This window comes from Terrapene carolina, unplaced genomic scaffold (assembly GCF_002925995.2).
Source record: "Terrapene carolina triunguis isolate 2854851 unplaced genomic scaffold, T_m_triunguis-2.0 Scaffold171, whole genome shotgun sequence".
NCBI lineage: Eukaryota > Metazoa > Chordata > Testudines > Emydidae > Terrapene > Terrapene triunguis.
The window spans coordinates 4,101,943-4,122,457 of record NW_020664522.1 but is presented as its reverse complement, the minus strand read 5'-3'; the positions used below and the strand labels follow the sequence as shown (position 1 = coordinate 4,122,457).

Here is a 20,515-nt window from a genome sequence, read left to right as displayed (position 1 = left end):
TTTTTTTTTTTTTTTTTTTTTTTTTTAATGTCTCTTATTACAAGCACATTTTGCAAAGGAATCCAAGCTGGGATGTTGGGATGTTGGCCTCCTTTCTGCGTTGATTAATGCTAAACATTTTCTTATGAAAAAGTCACTGTGTTAAAAGCTTTAGCTAGAGCTATGGAAAATACACAAAGACCGCGCAAAAATCCTTTTCATAACCTTCTCAGTGCACTCAGTACTGATGGGCAATACATTCACTATTGCAGGCAATGGCCTCTCAAATACAGGCTGACAAATGGTTGGTGATTATGTGATATTAATAGATCGTCTTTTAATGACCCATCCAGGTGGCCCTTACAGGGATTTGAACTGCTGTAGACTTGGGATGCTCAGAACACATTTTCCAGGCCAGTTGTAACCTGCATTAACCTAGTGTGGGTCTTTGTTTCCCTCTTGTCTAATCCTGCCAAGAAGGGTAGTTTTTCAGTCCTATTTTGAGGTTTGAAGAGAACCACCATGCAGTCATATGACAGGATTTAAAGAAATTGTTCTGTGTGTCACATCAGAAGGGTAACAATTTCTTCCAATACCATACTAGTTCTCTAAAAGATTGCTCACAGGATTACTCTAATCATTCATCTATCGCATGGAACTAACTTAAAGGCTTTAATGATTACTCTGTGTACCCAGGTTCTGGGAAATTATTAATTGGAGTCTTATTCCATTTGACTTCTTCAGAGCTTATATTCCAGGTAGCAATAACTTTACTGAAGCTTCTGCATTTCATGGTAAAGAGGCTATTGGTTGGGTTTAATCACTAAGGAAATAAAGGCTGGTTCCAAATAGTTAGGGTTACTGACATTTTAAAACCGTAGTAATTAAGCTATCTGGATTGTTTGGCAAGCTAGGCTCAAGCAAACAATATCTACTTGAATATGGCCAAATGTAAATTCATGCATCTGGGAACAAAGCATATAGGCTGTACATACAGGATGGGGGGCTTTGAAAAGGACTTGGGAGTCACGATGGATAATTAACTGACAGTGAGCTCCCAGTGCAACATTAGGACCAAAAGGGTTAATGAAATCCTTAGATGTATGAACAAGGGAACATCAAGTAAGAGGAGGGGGTTACATTACCCCTGTAACTGGCACTGAAGTGGCCACTGCTGGAATAATGTGTTCAGTTCCACAATTCAGGAAGTATGTTGATAAATTAGAGAAAGTTCAGAGAAGAGTCACGAGAACCTTTAAAGGATTAAGAAAGCATACACTCGAGTAGCTCAATCTGTTTAGCTTAACAAAGAGAAGGTTAAGGAGTGATTTGATCACAGTCTGTAAATATCTACTTGGGGAATTAAATTTGATAGAGGACTTCTCAGTCTAGCAGACTAAGGTATAAGATGATTCAATGGCTGCAAATTGAAGTTAAACAAAAAAGGAATGGAAATAAGGTGTAAATTTTTAACAGTGAGGGACCATAGGAACAATTTACCAAGGGTAATGGTGAATCCTCCATCTCTAGACATTTTAAAATCAAGATTTAGAAAAAAAAAAAAAAAAAAAAAGATATACTACAGTGAAATCCTATGGTGCAGTTTAGAGGAGGTCAGGCTAGATGAATATCACAATAGTCCCTCGTGGCTTTATAATCTATCAAAATGTGTTCTGTTGCTTTAAGAGTGAATTGTGCTCTCTCATTACAGGAAAAAGTCTCATGGTCATTCATCGTGTGTTGTTCTCCTGGCAAACTAGTTTTAAGATCACCCACCATGATTATTGCCCTAAAGGGAAGAACTAGTAGGATCAACCAGATCATAATCCACAAAACGTAATGTTTAATATCACCCACATTCAACTCATTGACCAGGTGCTACTGCAATCTAGGGCACTTCAGGATCACAAGGACTAAGCAGATGAAGAGCAAGATATTGACCTTGAACAACTGAGTGAAGTTTATATAGATTTACAGAATGCCTATTTGAATAGCTAAGTATTGTAGCCCAGTGGGCTAGTTTGCCTTTATAATATTCAAGGCTTTGCATTATATTCAGCAGTAATGCAAGAAACCCTACAGGCCTGTGTCCTGTAAGATATTGGCTACAGCAAGTTAGCATAAGGCTTGACACCTATGAACTTTGAACAGATAAACGGCCCAATGGAAAACCCAAGTATATGGGGAGCTGAAATAGAGTTTAAGGGGCAGTTCTAACCACAGGTACATAATTCAACCACAGAAGTGTCCCAGCAATGAACTGATGTACAAAACAGGTACATGAGATACATCTAAGGCTAGCCTGCTTGCTTATATATCTTTTCTTATAAGTTTCTTATGGGTTTGATTATTTGTTTTATTATAATAGGTTTATATTAGAGTATATTTTGGCAGTAACACAAGGGACCTGCAGGCAACATCCTGTATGTTGAACTAAGGCAAAGTTAGCACACATATGTTTGGGACCTTTCACCTAGTTAGATGGTGATGAGTTAAAGCATAAGATCCGTGTATGGTTGTGACCTTTAACAAAGAGGATGTGTTAAAGCAGGTTGGCATAGGGGCTTTCCTAAGTTCATACTCTTTTAAGCTTAACAGGTACACCACAACTCGAAGCCACCCAGTGGAGGACAGAAATAACAAATGTGATACCTAACCACAAAAGGCCATGGTAATGAACTGATGCATATGATAATAAGTTGAGATCATTGATATACTAACCTACAGGAAAAAGACACTCCAACATTAGTAAAGTGAGGAAATACAAATAAGGAAAAGGGGGGAAAATCCCCTACTGAATATGCATCAAACATAGTGGCATCAGCGTAACATGTTATAAAAGTGGCATCCCAGCCTAGGGGGTGGTAAGAGAGAGAGATGTAGTCCTTGGGAGGTGCCAGAATGATGGCCACTGGTGATAATGGGGAAGGTGATGGTGATGAGGAAGACGATGGCAATCATTTCAGGTTGTTCTACAAGGGACGGTGGGAGTATATGGATGTGCAGATGTACATTCTGTAGGATCTCTATCTTATTAAGTTGGGGTGTTTGTGATTGTGCTAAATGTATTAATAAACTATATTTGTAAATCGAAAAGAGTTCTTATAGTGTGCGAGTGTTGCAACTGTGCACATTGGGGTTCCCAACTATATAATAATTTGAATAATACTGGGCCTGATCTTGGAACACGTACCTGTCTACCCGGACAGTGATAACTGGGGATTCTTAAGTATTCAATAATACATAATCTAAAGATCAGGCAACAGTACTGAACAAAATTTAAAACTTCATGTCATCTTCAACGTTCAAATGTAACGTGTTTCTTTTTTGGTAGCAGTCACTGCTATAGGATCACCATCTGATGACTGGTTCTTGGTATTTCTTAGTAAGAAACACTTACCTCACTGTTGTTGGTGTATCTCCAGAATGCAGCCTGTATCAGTGCACAGAAAACAATGGCAAAACAGAAGAATCCCTGAGGATAGAGAGAAAGCACTGTTACTTGCAGCATTTCCTCTTAGGGGCTGAAAACATTTATGTGAAAACACAGTAGGAGAATAGTTAATTATATTGGCTTTGGCAGGTTTAATGCAAGTCACAGTTAAAAGTTAACTTCTTTTAAACAACCTTCAAAATCTCAAATCAATCACTTAAAGGAAGCCAGCTTCACAATAGTTTTAAAATTCCCTGGCAGGGACCATAACTACACAGTGGCCTTTTAAGGATGTTCAGCAGAAGAGCATGTTGTGTACTATAGAGTTGCTAACCTATTGCTTCAGGTTCTACAAAGAAAAATGTGAAATTAAAAAATTAGATTTAAAATGTGGTTCTATTCTGAAGTGAGACTATGTGAAAAACTGCACTTTCCTACTCAAGAGATCCAAACTCCCTGTGTGTTCAGAGCCTGTCCGCTCAGTAGAGAGAGAAAAATATTACCATTTTTTTGCCTCAATAACACCACAGAGCCAACAGCTATGAGAGAGTGAGCTGGATTCTACTCTGGCTTGTGCTTCAGAGTTGTTAACTAAGTTCCAACTGCAAAGCCAAGCTGATTCTTACTGACTCCAGTGGGGGTTGTGCAGGTGTAGGACTGCACAGGTGTAATCAAGGTCAGAAACTGACCCTGAATAGTATGGCTAGTGATAATAATGAAGAAGCCAGAAAGAATGCAGGCTGACTTTCCTATTCTTGATGAAGTTTCCAGGACTGGCTGTTAGAAAAGCCATCTCTTTAGTTGCAGAAAACAAAACAAACACTTTATCTGGAGATTGAGTGAAAGGGGGGATGCCTGTCATGAGGAGGAGACCAGTAGATCCTGCTTACCTAAAAGAAACATGACAGTAAAATGTTTAAAGGCCCATGGATCCTGAAGTTGAATCCAGAATTTTATTGAAAACTAACATTTTGTGAAAAATTGTCAATATTTTAAATATTTCTACTCTTTTTTGGAAATTTTTCTATGGCTTCATTAAATGGATGTTTTAATTGAAATGTTATAAAAGTATGGAAATTGTATGGTGGGCCATGAATGCTCACAAAATTGGGGGTTGGGGTGTGGGAGGGGGTGAGGGCTCCGGCTGGGGGCGCAGGCTCTGGGGTGGGGCCCAGAAATGAGGAGTTCAGGATACGGGAGGGTACTCTGGGCTGGGACCGAGGGGTTCAGAGGGCAGGAAGGGGGTCAGGGGTGCAGGCTCCAGGTGGCGCTTACCTCAAGCAGCTCCCAGAAGCAGCGGCATGTCCCCCCTCTGGCTCCTACGCAGAGGTGCAGCCAGGTGGCTCTGCACCCTGCCCGGTCCACAGGTACCACCCCTGCAGCTCCCATTGGCCATGGTTTCTGGCCAATAGGAGCTGCGGGGGCAGTGCTTGGGACGGGGGCAGTATGCAGAACCCCCTGGCTGCCCCTACGCATAGGAGCTGGAAGGGGGACATGCCGCTGCTTCCGGGAACCGCGCGGAGTGGGACAAGTCCCTGACCCCGCTCCCCGGCTGGAGCGCCAGAGCAGGGCAAGCCCCGGACCCCGCTCCCTGATGGGTGCTCGAGGGCCAAATTAAAATGTCTGTAGGGCCGGATGTGGCCCCCAGGCCGTAGTTTGCCCACCCCTGCTTTAAACCATGATTTGAGGACATCAGTAACTCAGCCAGAGGTTATGGGTCTATTACAAGAGTGGGTGGGTGAGATTTTTGTGGCCTGAAATGTGCAGGAGGTCAGACTAGAGATGATCATGATGGTCCCTTCTGACCTTAGAGTTTATGAGTCTATGAGAAAAAGGTTGAAAATGCACACTATTACTGACAATATTTCAGGCTCTCCAGGGCAACTATCTGACACCATGGATTGTGAGGTCACAGTGTCCAATAAGCAGCTGAAATATTATAACGCACCACACTTCCACAGCCTAAAACTATAAGGCAAGTAGACAGAAATGCTGCCAGGTGTCAATACAAAGAACTATACAATGTGATAGCTTGGAGGAGGCTGAGCTATAGCAGTTAAACTTCCCTATGGACTAGCCACCACTAGTTCTTGATTTCTTTGTAGGCTTTAACAGAGGAGCTAAGAGAACCTGCACCGGGAGCATGACCCACGCGTGTCCCTTTGCTAGTGGAAACAAAGCTGGGAATCGCAGCAGCAACTGAACTATCTGTTTTGCTGTTTGACAGCTGCTGCAAGGAACTGCAACAATGTGCAGAATCTCTGGGTAGAGCCCAGGAGGAGTGATGTCATGGCTCTGAGACAGAGCCAAAGACAACACTACCCCTCTATTCTCTCCTTTCTGAAGGGACAATTCTCCACCACTCCCCACAACTGGATCATAGCAATAAAACTGACTGTACAGTGGTGAAATTTTAACCCTTGAAAGCACAAGAGAACTGGAGTCAGGAATGAAATCTAGAGGAGAGGTGAAGCATACCAGGCTGTTCAAGACCTGTTCCGATTATTACTCACTAGTCAAATTTTTCACATTTTTTTCCACAATGAAAAAAGGAGGTTTAAAAAACAAACAAAAAACCCACCAATACTTCTCATGAAAGATTATCAGCATTATTGAAGTTACCTGTTTTTGATGACATTTTCCAAGGTATTTTAACTCAAATTTTTACTCAGTCAATATGAAAATATGGTTCTCAGAAAAATGAAAAAAGTGATTATGAAAAAGGTTTCATGAAAAATTTCAATAAAGATACTGAAAAAAATTCATAACCTCCCCTGCCAAAATTGGTTCATTTTGAATGCTGCCAAATGGAAAGAATTTCAAAACATTTTCTACTTTCCCCCCCAACCAATTCCACGCCTCATAAAAGTCTCTCAAATGTCTCAGATTATCTAGTTTAAGACCCTTCTCCACATCTCCCACCATGTCTGCCTACTCCTTTGCCTGTCAGTGTCTGCTCTACCAGTATTTATTTTATGTAGTTTGTTGCCAGTACTGAAATTTGCTCCCTGTTGGGAGATCTCCCTCCATCCATTCTATGTTATACAATTATATGACTCCTAGAAGTACTCATAAATGAATTACAGGCTGCTTGTTCATTTCCTAGCCAGAGGGTTTGAGGGTTTATAATTATAAAAGAAGATATTCTTAAAAACAAGAAGTTGTATTTAAATACAAACAGCCAAGGTTGCCTCTTCTTAACACCCCCCAGATTCTAAGAAGACTGCTATGAGCTTGTTGCAAGATGATGCAGTACATTTTCTTTTATGAGATGTAACACATTCAGCCCCATCAAATGCTGTCACTGAGCTAATAATCAATTACTCCTTTATGAATTACCTTGTTTTCATTCTTGCTGCAAGGAACAATTTGTCTTCTGTAGACTTGGCAGGATCCATAGAAATGTCTTCCCATCCCCTGACTGGCCTATCTTTTTATCTACCTTTCTCACGTTCACCTCTCAAATAAAAAACCTTGCTAGACTTCAGCTTCCCTTCTTATTCAGTGCAGTCAAACTCAGATCTTATGCTGCATTCAATTAATGCTGCATACAATTAATGGCCCTATCCTCAGCTGTGGTGGGGCTGCTTTGCACCACTCAACTAATGCAAAACACCAGCAGAACTGGCAGATCCAGCCATGGGAGGGTCACTCTGGATTAAGGAGAATCCTCCGGTGGCAGAGACTGTTTAACAGCTCCTACAACCCACTCCTGTAGCCAGAATAGCGGCTGCCCTATGCCCTAGCAATCCCCAAGAGCTGTAACAGCCTCTTGGGGATATGGGAAGCTAAAGTAAATTAGACATGAAGGCTGCTCTTATGCCAGGTGACTGGTCCCAACACAGTGGCCCAAGATCGGGGAGTGGTTAGGCTGGCTTCAAACTATCCTTGCACTCTTCCTCCTGAGCTGTGCTTGAACACTCCTTGATCAGAGTCAATATATTTTATGGTACAGTTACATTAACTGGACTTTTATTTCATCACTTGTTTAATCTGTACAAAAGAAAAAAAATTACTCCCCCAGTTTTCCATTGACAGGAAGCAGTATTCTGGCTTTTGTCTTTCTCCATATCTACTAAGAAGCCGACGAGTCTGTCTGCATGAGAAATCAATTTAGTGCTCTCTGACTGAATGCAGCAAGAATTCTGTGTAGTGCTGGCTCTACCTGTGTCAGTTTCTTCGGGAGGCAGGTCAGCTTTAAATCAGTCCAGGTAGATTAGTGCATAATTGATGCAAGTACAGGCTCAGCCTAGGAAGCGGATGACTGCTAAAGCAAGGCATCGAAGTGCACTGCTGTACTATTATGAATCCCTAACACACTTGCCTACAATTATACATCTGGGAGCAGTAAAGTAAACAGCTTATGCTAAATGCCTGCCATAGTGGTACGTCACTCTGAACTACACCGAAAAGCTGAGCTGGATCAGACAGGGACTGAGGATTCTTCTTCTTGATCACTGGGCTGGAACCAGTCTTTGGAATAGTTTACCGGTCCTGAAAACATTCTGTTCTGGCCTAGCAGTGTTTCTAGCCCTAGAACGTTCAGTTATTGGATTTTCAAGACACACAGTTCTGATTGCATATTACTTTCTTTCTCTATTTTTCTTTCCCTTCCTCTGCACTTCTGACAAAACTGTAATACCCAGTATCTCAAGAACTGCTGGAGTCGGAGATTTTTACTTCATACTAGCCGTTCTAGAGAGACTGCTATTTCCTTTCCTCCTCCATTTCAATTTTGACATGGCTTCGGACACTACTAGAATGACAGGACGTTTAGATTCAGTGATATGGAGTGTGCCATTGGAAAGCAATGATTCAAGCTTTGCCAAGGATACCATATCAGTTCTTATCCCTCACAGTTGATGAGACAGACCATAAAGCTCTCACCGGCCCCTCAGTCGAAGAAGATTTTTTAGACACTAATGCAGTACCTCAGACCACCATTTCCAGTTCCCTGGTATCACAGCAGTCTCTGGATATTAACCTAATTACATATGCAGCTCCTAGTTGAAGATCTGACCACCACCCTGTGCTGTAGGGTTCACTCACGCTATTTAAATGTCAGTGGGTATCATACTAGGGCCTGTCTACACTGGGGATATTTGTAGTGTAAATACAACAGGGAACCCTCTGGTATAGATGTGCTGCACCAGTATAAAATGAGGCTTCCCTTCAATGTGACTTACCCTGGTTTGAAACCAGGGTAAGCCACACTACTGCAAGCCCTGTCTCATTACTTGTATTACACCTCAACCTATGTGTCTACACTGCAATAAAACACCTACAACTGGCCCATGTTGGCTGAATTCAGGCTGGGGCTGTGGGGCTATAAAACTACAGTGTAGATGTTCAGGCTAGAGCTGGAGCCCTCCCCCCCTCTCAGGGTCCCAGAGCCCAAACATCTACACTGCCGTTTTGTAGCCCCAAAGCCCATCCCCTGCGAGCCTGACACAGGTGTTTTATGGCAGTGTAGACATACCCCAAGAGGCCCCACAACCAAGACTGGGGCCCCCATCAGCTAAGCACTGTACCCACCCATTCTGTAGAGGTTTTAGAATCTAAATAGAAATGACAGCCAAAACGCAGGAGGGGAAACTGAAGCACAGGTAGGTAAAGTGACTTGTTTATGGGTCACACAGTATCAGAGACAGGAACAGAACTCTGGTCTCGTGGCTCTCAGTCCAGCATGCTATCCAATGGACCACATGTTGGTAGTCTATCAAAGCAATTCATCTACAATGGGCGTGTGTAGAGAGGCCCCTATCACTTTTCTTTGACTTTCACAGATATAAGAACACCAATATTATAGCTTCCTCCTCTATCTGTTGGATTACATAATTAAATCCTCTTAACAAGATCCATTTTATACAGAGAGGCTTCTTTACATCAATAATTAACAAAGAAGAAAAGTCCAGTACATCAATAAACAAAAAAGCTACAGAAAAGGGACTTTAGACTTTTTCTATGAAACACATTGTAACATAGGTGTATGCTGCAGCGCTCTGAGACCAGGTTTGGGAGCCAGAGTCTCCTGAGTTCTAATCCTAGTCCTTACAACTCCTCTACTGATACAGGTAAATCATTTAATCTATTTGCTTTAATTGCCTACTGGTATATTTGGGATCACTGTAGGTATTGTGAGGATTAGTTACTGAAAAGCACTTGCATGGATAAACAAAAACACACACACACACACACACACAGAATTAACCTGTGGGACTCACTGCCACAAGATATAAAGGCCAATAGTTGAGCAACATTCAAACCAGGATAGGACATTTATATGAACAACAACAACATCTCCTGCTACATTATACATATAGAATAAAAATGTATAAAGGACACAAACCCTGAGGGTGTTAGCTAGCTAAAATTTGTGGGGATTAGCAAGGAATTTCTCCTTTGGACAGATAATTCCACGGTTGACTATTAAGGGATTTCTTGCACCTTTTTCTGAAAACTCTTCTGCTAGCTACTGTCATTGAGGCTTTCTTCAGCAAGAGGACCTCAAGGCTTAGCTGCTAGTAATGAGCTCCCAAGCTCTTGCAGATTTAGCAGGACTCACAGCTCATCTTCTGAGAGTTTGGCATTGGCTAGGCTGGTAACCCTCTTTGTCTACAAAAACTATTGTGATTTCTAATTCATGCACTCATACCTGTGGCTACTGTTCCCTCATCCTCCCTACTGTGCTTGCTTCTGTTAGTTGCTGCTTATTGTCTAAATCCTAGATTGTGTGCTTTCTGGGGCAGAGACTGTGTTATTAGATTGTACATTAGGGTCTTAACCCTTGTCTGGGTACAAACATAATAAAAATAACAAATAACGTAACTAATGTATGAAATCTGAAGAAGTTGATTGAACATGACATTCCCCTCCCTTCTGTCATGCAGCTGGCTCTGGACTCAGACTCTGACAATTAAAACACAGGACAAGTTTAAGTTCACCACAGAATGAACAGCAGTAAACTGGTTTGCAGAGCGGTGGCTGCGTAAGAGGCTGGTGAGAAGGGTGTAGGGTGACCAGACAGCAAATGTGAAAAATAGGGACGGGGGTGGGGGGTAATAGGAGCCTATATAAGAAAAAGACCCAAAAATCGGGACTGTCCCTATAAAATCGGGACATCTGGTCACCCTAGAAGGGTGGCAGTACAATCTGACCTGACCTGTCTGATAATGTTCTTCCTACTAAAACTATGGGGGACAACTAGAGAGAAAGACAGACAAAATGGTGGTGAGAATGTGTATGAAAATACTGCAGCTCATAACAAGATTGCAGGCAGCTTCTCTCTTATTTTAAGAACTTGACACCCTCTAGTGGTGCAGCAGGGAAGAGAGGATTAGTACATAGTTTGTTCAGTTGGAAGGAAACCTGTAGGACTGCTGGAGTTTTTCTTCCTTAGAATGACGCATTTCTAGTTTCTTGTTTGGGTCAACAAGAAGCTTAGACCTTATCTCTCCCCCCTCCTCTGCCCCAGACACACTCACAATGGATCTAGGTAAAAAGAGGCACCCTGACGCTGGGCTGTTCTGTCTTCCAGGGAGAGAACGGGTAGTGCAAAGGACTCCACCCACACTGCAGGGCTTATAGCAGCAGACACACACACAATGACTCCAGTATACTGGTGACTCCCAGCCTTTGCAGTTCACATTCAGGCTTCCCTTGAGTTCACAGACTATATTACTACAACATCAGAAAAAGTACCCCCCACCCGCCCCTGTATTCTACTAGGCACTTATTCCACTGCTTTCCTCTCCCCTGTCCTAGATGCACACACACCGCTCTTGCCTCCAGCACTGCAGGACTGTCTGATGCCAAGGCAACTCCATGCGTGAGGTTTAAAACAAACAACAAGGGAGGGTCTAAGAATCTGCTGCTGAAACGCATACAGCTTTCATCACCAGGGCAAAAACTGCCTTCTGGTCTCCCTCCCTTCTCCTTGTGCAGAAGTGTTATTTGTTAATATGCTTGGTGCTTTACAAGACAGAAGATGAATGCCTTGAAGAGCTTAATGCCTGAAAGATGAAAGGCAGACAGGAGATGCACTAGGAATCCCAAACGAAGCAAAACAGATGGTTTAAATGTGTTGCCTGATGGGGGTTGTTTTGCTAGAGGAGGTTGGCAGGAATGCCCCAAACGATATGACTATGTGGTTGACACATTTTGAGGAGAAAATATCCATTTCATGCATATACCAGCTGATGAACTCCAATTAGTTTTCCTTAAAAGTATGAGTTAGGTAGAAAGCTAGCCTCAACAGCATGCTAAAACTGATAATGCAGTCAAAACTGGGCTGGTGCCACCAAATGTTCTAAGCTCACAATCATCATGACGTTTACAAAATACTTCATTAAATTGGAGTTAAGATTGCTGTCGCAGGGCAGAACACGGGACTTCAAAATCTGACCCAAATATCAGAAAAAACAAAGAAATGCTTCATTAAGGACACCCTACAGAAGAATGTTGGCATTACAAAAGTAAACCAAAAATAATTGTCCTCATCTTGGCAGATAAGCACCTCCCCTTGACCCCAATCAGAGGCATATATACATAGCACCTCGAAAAATCAGGTCACATATGGATAAAATCATCACCTGGAATCACTTTGCGAGGTTAGACACAGCCATGCCTTGAAAAGCAGCAGGCAACCCACTGTGTGCATGATGTGTGTTCTAGGGCACAAGGCAAAACAACTAATCAACACTACAAATACCACATTTAATGGTCGATAAGCCAAGGGTGGGGAGCAAGCTGGATACAGACAAAGCCTCTTCCCTGTATCTCCACATCATGGTGTTATCACCCAATTTGGAAAAGCTGTTCCCTGCCCACCCATGCCCCTCTAACCAAACACTTACCATTGCCATGAGGCACACCGATTCTCTCACTGTGGCAACAGTACTCAGCAGGGCTGCGAGGACCAGAATCATGCTCAGACAGATCCCGCTGTAGAAGGCTGGAGGAAAGGCACACACTGGAGTTTTAAGAAGACATGAAGCCCTAGCTGCCTTTCTTTCCCTTAAGCAGGGTTGGGCCCCCTTTGATAAGCAAGAGCTTCCCTTTCATGAGGAACTTCTGGATTTTTGCTCCTCAAGCCATTAGGCTGGGAAGTCTGAGAACATCACAGAGCTAAAAATCTTGGCAGGCAGTGCCAGTCCCCTCTCACAGCAAAAGCACAATAACATTCCCCATCCTGCCCCCAAACCTGCTGAAATCTTAAGGGGGGGGTGACATAATTTTGTGTCAGGACAGAGATTTAAGATGTAGAAACTGAAGACATTCTGCTCTGCTGAATCTGAAAAGAAAGGACTGTGTTAAAGGGTGTACACAAGAACGGCCATACTGGGTCAGACCCAATGGTCCATCTAGTCCAGTATCCTGTCTTCCAGCAGTGGCCAATCCCAGGTACTTCAGAGGGAATGAACAGAACAGACAATCGAGTGATCCATCTCCCGTTGTCCACTCCCAGCTTCTGGAAGTCAGAGGCTAGGGACACCCAGAGCATGAGGTTGCATCCCTGACCATCTTGGGTAATGGAAGTAATCTTGGTAAACTGAGTTAATCTCTTTATTAAAAGTTTCTAATACTAAAATGACAAGCAAAAACAGGAAAATGCCCTCTCCCTGGGCTTGTCTGTATGAACACTTAGTTTGCGGCAATCTGGGGTGTAAATCTACCCAGCACTAGCCTGGCATTGGCCACTGTCAGAAGACAGGATACTGGGCTAGATGGATCTTTGTTCTGACTCAGTATGGCCGTTCTTATGCTGTGCACTAAAAGCTTTGATCTACGCCGCTTTGAAATGAGATAGATCATAGTGCACTAGGAAACTTTTAGTGCACAGCAACAGTGTCCACATGGACACTTAGTGCACAGCAGATTAGTATGGGGTAGATTTATACCCCAGTTTGCCATGAACTAAGTGTTCGTATAGATAAGCCCTGTGTGTGCAGAGAAGAATAATCAGAGTTAAAATACTGTAGTATGAAGGGGTCTGCATGCTCATATTGGATGTAGCTGTAATATAGATCATGGAAGACCCTTGCTCTGCAGGGTACGGTACAGACACTAAATAAGGGTCAGTCTCTGCCCCAAAGACCTTACAATCTAAGGCCCTGGTCCCACAAACACTTGCCTATATGCTTAATTTTATGCATGAGTCATTCCATTGATTTCAATGTGACTATTTTTGTGCGTGAAGCTAAGCACATGCTTAAGTGCATTGCTAGATCAGTCTCTAAAAATGGACAAGATACAAAGGGATTGGGTTGCAGGAGAATGCAACAGACTTTAAACTTATCCAGTGTTCATCTTTATATGGCTTACTTGTCCCACCACACTAAGTTTATAAACCTTTGTGCAGTGTCCCCCCAACCCTTTGCTCCCATAGTTCCAGCAGAACCACGTGCCCTGGAAACATGCCAGGCCACCTTGTTATTTTTGCCAGAAGATCACAAGTTCCCTTTACAATTGTCTCTGCGCTCAGATAAAGATCCTACTGAATCACAGACTACTGAACAGGAGCATGAGTTCCAGTACCCACTATCAGGAGCTTATGCATTGCTAATCTTGTGCAACAGTCGCCTTCTATTTCCTGGCCAGAGCAGAGTTCTAGCTGATACCCAATGGGAGAGTTCAGGGAATACACTGATGCTGAAAGCTGTTCAATCCAGAGCCCACTTCTAATAATGCATTGCACTAGTACTCTAAGGGTATGTCTATACTACCCGCCGGATCGGCGGGCAGCGATCGATCCATCGGGGGTCGATTTATCGCGTCTAGTCTAGACGCGATAAATCGACCCCCGAGTGCTCTCCCGTCGACGCCTGTATTCCACCGCCACGAGAGGCGCAGGCATATTCGACGGGAGAGCGTCAGCAGACGACTCACCGCAGTGAAAACACCACGGTGAGTAGCTCTAAGTACATCGACTTCAGCTACGTTATTTATGTAGCTGAAGTTGCGTAACTTAGATCCTTCCCCATCCCCGTGTAGACCCGGCCTAAGTCTGGAAGTGAAGGGGCTTTAGACCCACCAATTATAATATTTAACTGGAGCCTGGAAGCAAGAATACACAAGAGGGTTTGACTTGCTTAAGCCCAAACGTTAAAACCCTGGGAGTGTGATATAGATAGGCACCATCCCAGTAGCCATAATAAAATACAGGGAACAAAAAAAAAAAAAAAAAAAAAAAAAAAAAAAAAAAAAAAAAAAAAAGATGAACCTCAAATATTGTTGAATGAGAAAATCCTGATATCTATCCCCAAAACAAAAAACAGAGGCAATCCAGAGCATTTTAATGCCTAGGGTGTTCTTACCTCCCCACTCCGGTCTTTCTTACTGTCCTTTTCCCATTTAATTTGTTTAAGTTTTTCTTTTTGCTAGCTTAGGTGCATTGATCCTTCCCTATGACCCTTTCACCTATCAATGTCTGACATAAAGCTGGTCACAGGCAGCAACTCCTGCTTGTGACAGACAATAGTTGCTGTTCCAGGAAGAGAGGGTTTTTGTTTTTTTGGGTTTTTTGCATTTCTCTCTCTCTCTCTCTCTCTCACATCTATCGTTTCTATGTTCTGCCTCCTTTCCTCCACTTTTCTGTTGTAGTCTCTTCTCTGATTTTCCTCTTTGTCTCCCACTCCTTTCCTCCTTTAAGAAGTCGCCACATGCTGTAAATGGAATGAAGACCTGGTTCCAGGTTGGGGCTGCGTGGCTGGGACGGTTTTTACATGATAATCACACCATTCCAATCGTGCCAGTGTAAATTCAGCTAAGGTTGCAGGTAAAGAGACACTGAGCTCTTCCATATTTTTGTTGACCTCCATTCTGTGAGACCATCTGCAGTAGTTTATGCCTACTCTCTTCATGGGATGTAAATAGAGAGAGTGAGGGCACAGCTGGCTGTCACCTGAAATTGAATCGTGGTTGGTTTATGAGCCAAATTCTGCTCTCATTAAAACAGATGTAAAACTGGGGACTAGCTCCACTGACATGAGTACAGGTACAGTACTTTGGATTCACCCTGTGGTAAATGAGATCAGAATGCAGCCCTAAGTATTTTTTTCAGTTTATCCATAGGTAGGCCAATTAACCAAAGCATCAATGAACATTCATGAATCACAACACTTTTTTTCCTTGAACTCTTCCCAGTCTGTCCTCTTAATCCCCCTCTCTGTTCCCCCAATTCTTTGTCTGTATTTCTTTGCCCTGTTTGTTCCCCAAGGTCCTGATTCAGCAAGGTGCTTAAACACATATGTAATGTTCAGCATGTTACTAGCCCCATTCACTTCAATGGGACTACCCATGTGCTGAAAGTTAGGTACGTACCTTGCTGAATTCAGGGCCTGACCCCCTCCATCTTTTTCCTCTTGCCTTCCTTACTGTCTGTTCACTTATGTCTCCCTTCTATCCCACACAAATATAAATGTCCAAACTTTTAAAGGACCCCATAGATTGTATCTTATAATGTGCTCCTTTCTGTGGTCCTACCCAGCCTCTCACTTCCATTGTGAGCTATTCTGAAGCGCCTCCCATACCTTTGGGCCTACTTATAGAATATTTATCACCCTCCATGCTTTGTCTGTAGTAGATGAAGCATGGGGGACAACAGTGGACTCAGCAGTGCTGAAGCATGATGAACAAGCGTTCCCCCACCAAAGGGCCAAGCAGGTGTTTCTCATACAGTTGGACTAAAAAATGCGACACTTACCTACGTTGTGGAAGATTCTATAGGGGTTAGCCTCAGAGGAGACACCACTGATTATGCTGAAGTGAGCCCCATAGCGGGTGATAATGGTCAGTATGGTGACTGCCAGCCCCAGCAGCTGAAAAACAGAGATTTTACTGAGGAAGGAAAGTAGCAAGTGCAGAATTCACAGAACAACTACTGCAGATCTTATGAAATACTATCAGGCATACTCAGATACTTCAATTCATGCCCGAAGAAAAACAACCTGTTCCCTGAGAGAGTTAGTTTACAGTATATACCTGAAAGTCACACGTGAAGGGAACCCCTGGGCCTTTTAATAAACTCTTTGGACAGTACTGTATAATTACTGCATATGAAACCACTCACTCTATCCGTTGGACTCTGCTAGCAGAGGAAATTGTAATCATTGGGAAAAACCAGAGGAATCGTGTTTTCACAGACATCCCTTTCAATGGATTGACATTGCACCAATTCCTGTAGTATTTAGATACCAAATTCTGACATGTGTGCACAAGGGGGATGTTATTAGCTTCAAGAATGGTCCTGGGTCAGATTGTGTTCTCTGCTCCTGCTCTCAAGCAATCTGTAGTGTCTTTTGGGGAGTGGAGAGTAGCTTAGGTGTATTGTCATCTCTGCTAAGGAAAAGCTAGTGTCAATAGATGAGTCTTGCACTGTGCTTTAAGGGTTTGTCTGCACTAGCCTTTTTCCTCTAAAATTTCCCAGTGTTGCTATCATTTCAGCTCCATCAAGGATAGTGCTACTGTAGATAAGACACTGAGTGACCACCAACGTTTTAACCACTGTGTTATCTAACCTGCTCAGAGCCTGTTAGATGGTGGCTGTCTGACCTAGGCTAGTGCTCCCACCATTGCTACCAAGAGTAGAGCTGAAATAGTCATAGCAACAGTGGGGAAATTTAAAATAAAACAAAACCCTAGCGTAGCAAAGCTGAAAGAGGCAAGACAGGAGTTCATCCTGATCTCTTGAGGCAGGGTCCTCTGGATTCAGGCTTCCCTCCGAATGCCTCTTCTCCAGGTTCAATTAACTTTGTTCTGGGAGGCATCAACAACTGCATTACATGCATACAAAACCTTTAGAATCTGCAATATTTTCCAAATTCACAAGGAGAAGAATCCTCCACTCACAAAGGGACATCCTGGAAACTCAAACTCTACAGTGGAGAATCAGAAGTAATCATGTATGTGTTAAACATTACACTTAACTATTCTAAGTGTAACCCTATTACCTTTTCAGATGATGACCAATAGATTTTGCCCAAGAGGTATAGTTTGGTAGATTAAATATACTGTGATCCTAAGAACCCCTCAATGCCAACTGGCAAAGGGTTCACTCTTCTGTAACAGCAACTCTTAGCAGTCCTGACATACTCATTACACTTAGCACACCACTTTCTAGTATATATCCATAAAGAATATAACATAAGGTCTCTAATAAAAGCTTATGTCATTCTGATCCTCAATCATTGTGAGATGTCTGTACAGGTGATAAAGAGTTAAGTATAAGTACTGAAAATATGTTTTAAAATCTGTGTTCAAGGCAGAGCTGATAAACAGGTTTTGGAGACACAAACAACAGTAGCTGGTCCCATAAGAGACCACCTTGTCTAATATTCTGGGACCAACATGGCTACTACAACATTGCAAAAAGACACCAGAAACTAAACTGAACCATAGAGGATCATCCTGACTCTGGGGAGGAAACAATGGATTTTGGGGGGGGGGGGGATATTAGTAGAAGGCAAAAGGCAGTACACTTTGCATTCATGAAAGAGAGATCCCAGCCACGTTGCTTGGAGATGCTGGGAGATTGCTTTAGGTGAGATAAACTACTTTAGACAAGGGTTTAGTGTGTTAAGTTTAGACTCTAGGGCTTGGTCTACATTTACCCCCCAATTCGAACTAAGGTACGCAACTTCAGCTACGTGAATAACGTAGCTGAAGTTCGAAGTACCTTAGTTCGAACTTACCTCAGTCGACACGCGGCAGGCAGGCTCCCCCGTCGACTCCGCGGTACTCCTCTCGTCTAGCTGGAGTACCGCAGTCGACGGCGATCACTTCCTGGTCCGACTTATCGCGTCCAGACAAGACGCGATAAGTCGAACCCAGAACTTCGATTTCCAGCCGCCGAACTAGCGGCTGGGTATAGACGTACCCTAAGAAGTGTGTTATACTTTTTGTTTAATATGTAACCATTTCTGTTTCCATTATTACACTTACTCCATATCTTTTAAATCTTAATCTTTGATAATAAACTCATGACTGTTTTCACTATAAATCTAGCTCAGTGCTGTGATTTTACATAAGAGTTGATCCTCAGCTGAATCGAACAAGCTAGTGTGCACACTGTCCCCTTGGCTAGCAAACCTGGTATTTCTGTGAGTGTTCACCGGTTAAGGTCTGGACACTGCGGGAGTACTCCAAGGACTCAGGGGTTGAAGTGTACTTATTACTAACCTGCACAGAGAGAGCAAGGCCTGCAGAGGCCTGGAAGGCAGTGTTTGGGTTGATAGAAGCTGATGATTTCAAGGAGCTGAACTACAGCAGGCACAGACTGATCCACACTTAGGGCAGGTAGCAGTGAGGTGCGTCACAACCTTTGGTGCCACTAGGAAGTGCCACATATACAGTAACAGTTTTTCCCAATTTCAATACAATAGAACTTAAAACACTTATGATCTTTTAGGCTGTTTACAACTGAGAATCTGTTATACATACACAGTAAAAGGTTTGGTCCAGCTTCAATCAGCTCAGATTTCCTGCAGAAATACCAATCTAAACAAATCCTCATGACCTCACAATTGTCTGTATCCATATGTAAAGAATACAAATGAACTAAACTTGAGCTAAGCACATCCCCCTTCAACAGGTTTCAGTGCAATTCTACCTTGAATAAGTCACATACTTCGTAGGCACAATGACAGCCCCTCTCTGAAGGGAGAACAATGTATTGCAACTAGAGCTGGTCAACTAAGTTTTGAATTTACATTTTTTTCGATGAAATATTTACCAAGCTTTTTCCCCCCAGTCTTTTCAACCAACTATAGAAACTAACTTGTTTCACTTCAATATTCACTTGTTTTCCTCTCTCTCTCTCTCTTTTTTTTTTAAGGGGAGTTAATCGTAATGCAGTTGTCCCAGAATTCCTTGGAAGAGTTCACCAAATTTCATCACATTTGCTTCTCCACAGCCACTCAACCAGAACTATAGAATTACTTCTGGTTTGCAGTACAGATTCAGAAGATTCCAACAGTTACATTCCATCCAATATCTGTCTCAGTAGACAGGCTTCTGTCTGACTACAAAGATGCTCTAGCTTATCCAACACATTTTAAACCACCCACATCTCAAGAAATTGTTCATCCAAGTGCAATAAAAAATTGTTTTTAAAAAGAAAGAAGCATAAGAAGATATCCCTGTCCTCATCTTAAAACGACCATGTCTGATGGCAGCAACAAATTTCTTACTTAAAGGCTAGTTCAGAATTGTGAAATAGTTGCATTACAGTGACACTTGAGAAACCAAAAGCTTATCGGTGACAGAAGGCAATGCTGGGGAGTAGCGATAACAGTTCAGGATGCAGTAATTCATACAGTTTGCTTCTTTCACCATAGACTTTTTCAGTGCTAAAATTGAAATGAGAGAAACAACTTTTACAGTTCCTTTTTAAGAAAGAATTTTAAGGTGGTCAGTTTACTTATCCCAAGTTCTGTACAGGTTCCCACTTCTGGTTGTTACCATGACAAAGAGGCTGGTCACTAGCAGCTGGCATTTGGTGGTCCTGACCCAGTGTCTCCGTCCCATGTTATCCTCTTCTCACTCAACAGTGGCAGTCAGTCCCTGGAGAACAGTGCTTCAGCTAAGCAGAAGCTGGCAGTAGTGCATCTTGGGAAGTGTAGTCCTACTACAAGCTGACACACCTCTCCCAAAATGGATTATTATTAATAGCACTTTTCATCCAAGGCTCTCCGTGTTTATAATGGTTTTATTATTAGGTATGAATATGAGCTTGAAATGAATCTTTTTTAAAGAATTTCATGAGATTTTTAAAGTCAAATTTGTTGAAATACTTATCAAAATGGTGATTGAAATTTGTCATTTTACTGACATCCTGTGCTTTGGTAAATTAAAATTTTCAATAGCTATTTTTATAATGTTTTTGATAAAAAGAAGTCACCAGGAAAAGAAAATTTTTGAAAAAATAAATAAATAAAGTTTCACAAAAAGCTTTGGAGTTTTTGAAAAAAAAAAAATCCATTGATTGATGAAAATCATTTTGTATGAAAAATGTCAGCCTGCCCTGGATAACAAGATATTACTTCCCTCACCCCAAAACCACAATCCTCTCTGAGTCAAGAATCTATTAACATCCAGATTTCTGGA

General features: G+C 42.4%; 1 protein-coding gene across 1 annotated transcript in view; it reads right to left on the bottom strand.

The window, feature by feature from the left end:
• The window catches only part of TSPAN32 (tetraspanin 32), a 56,154-nt gene extending 36,212 nt beyond the window's left edge, over positions 1 to 19,942 (bottom strand). Inside the window, exons 1-4 of the mRNA XM_026653924.1 lie at positions 19,871 to 19,942; positions 16,116 to 16,230; positions 12,268 to 12,365; positions 3,380 to 3,454 (exon numbers count right to left, since the gene is read on the bottom strand). Of these exons, the coding sequence (XP_026509709.1) occupies positions 3,380 to 3,454; positions 12,268 to 12,365; positions 16,116 to 16,230; positions 19,871 to 19,936 (354 nt within the window). The 5' untranslated portion in view covers positions 19,937 to 19,942. The remainder of the gene's footprint in view (positions 1 to 3,379; positions 3,455 to 12,267; positions 12,366 to 16,115; positions 16,231 to 19,870) is intronic.
• Positions 19,943 to 20,515: the final 573 nt, after the last annotated feature.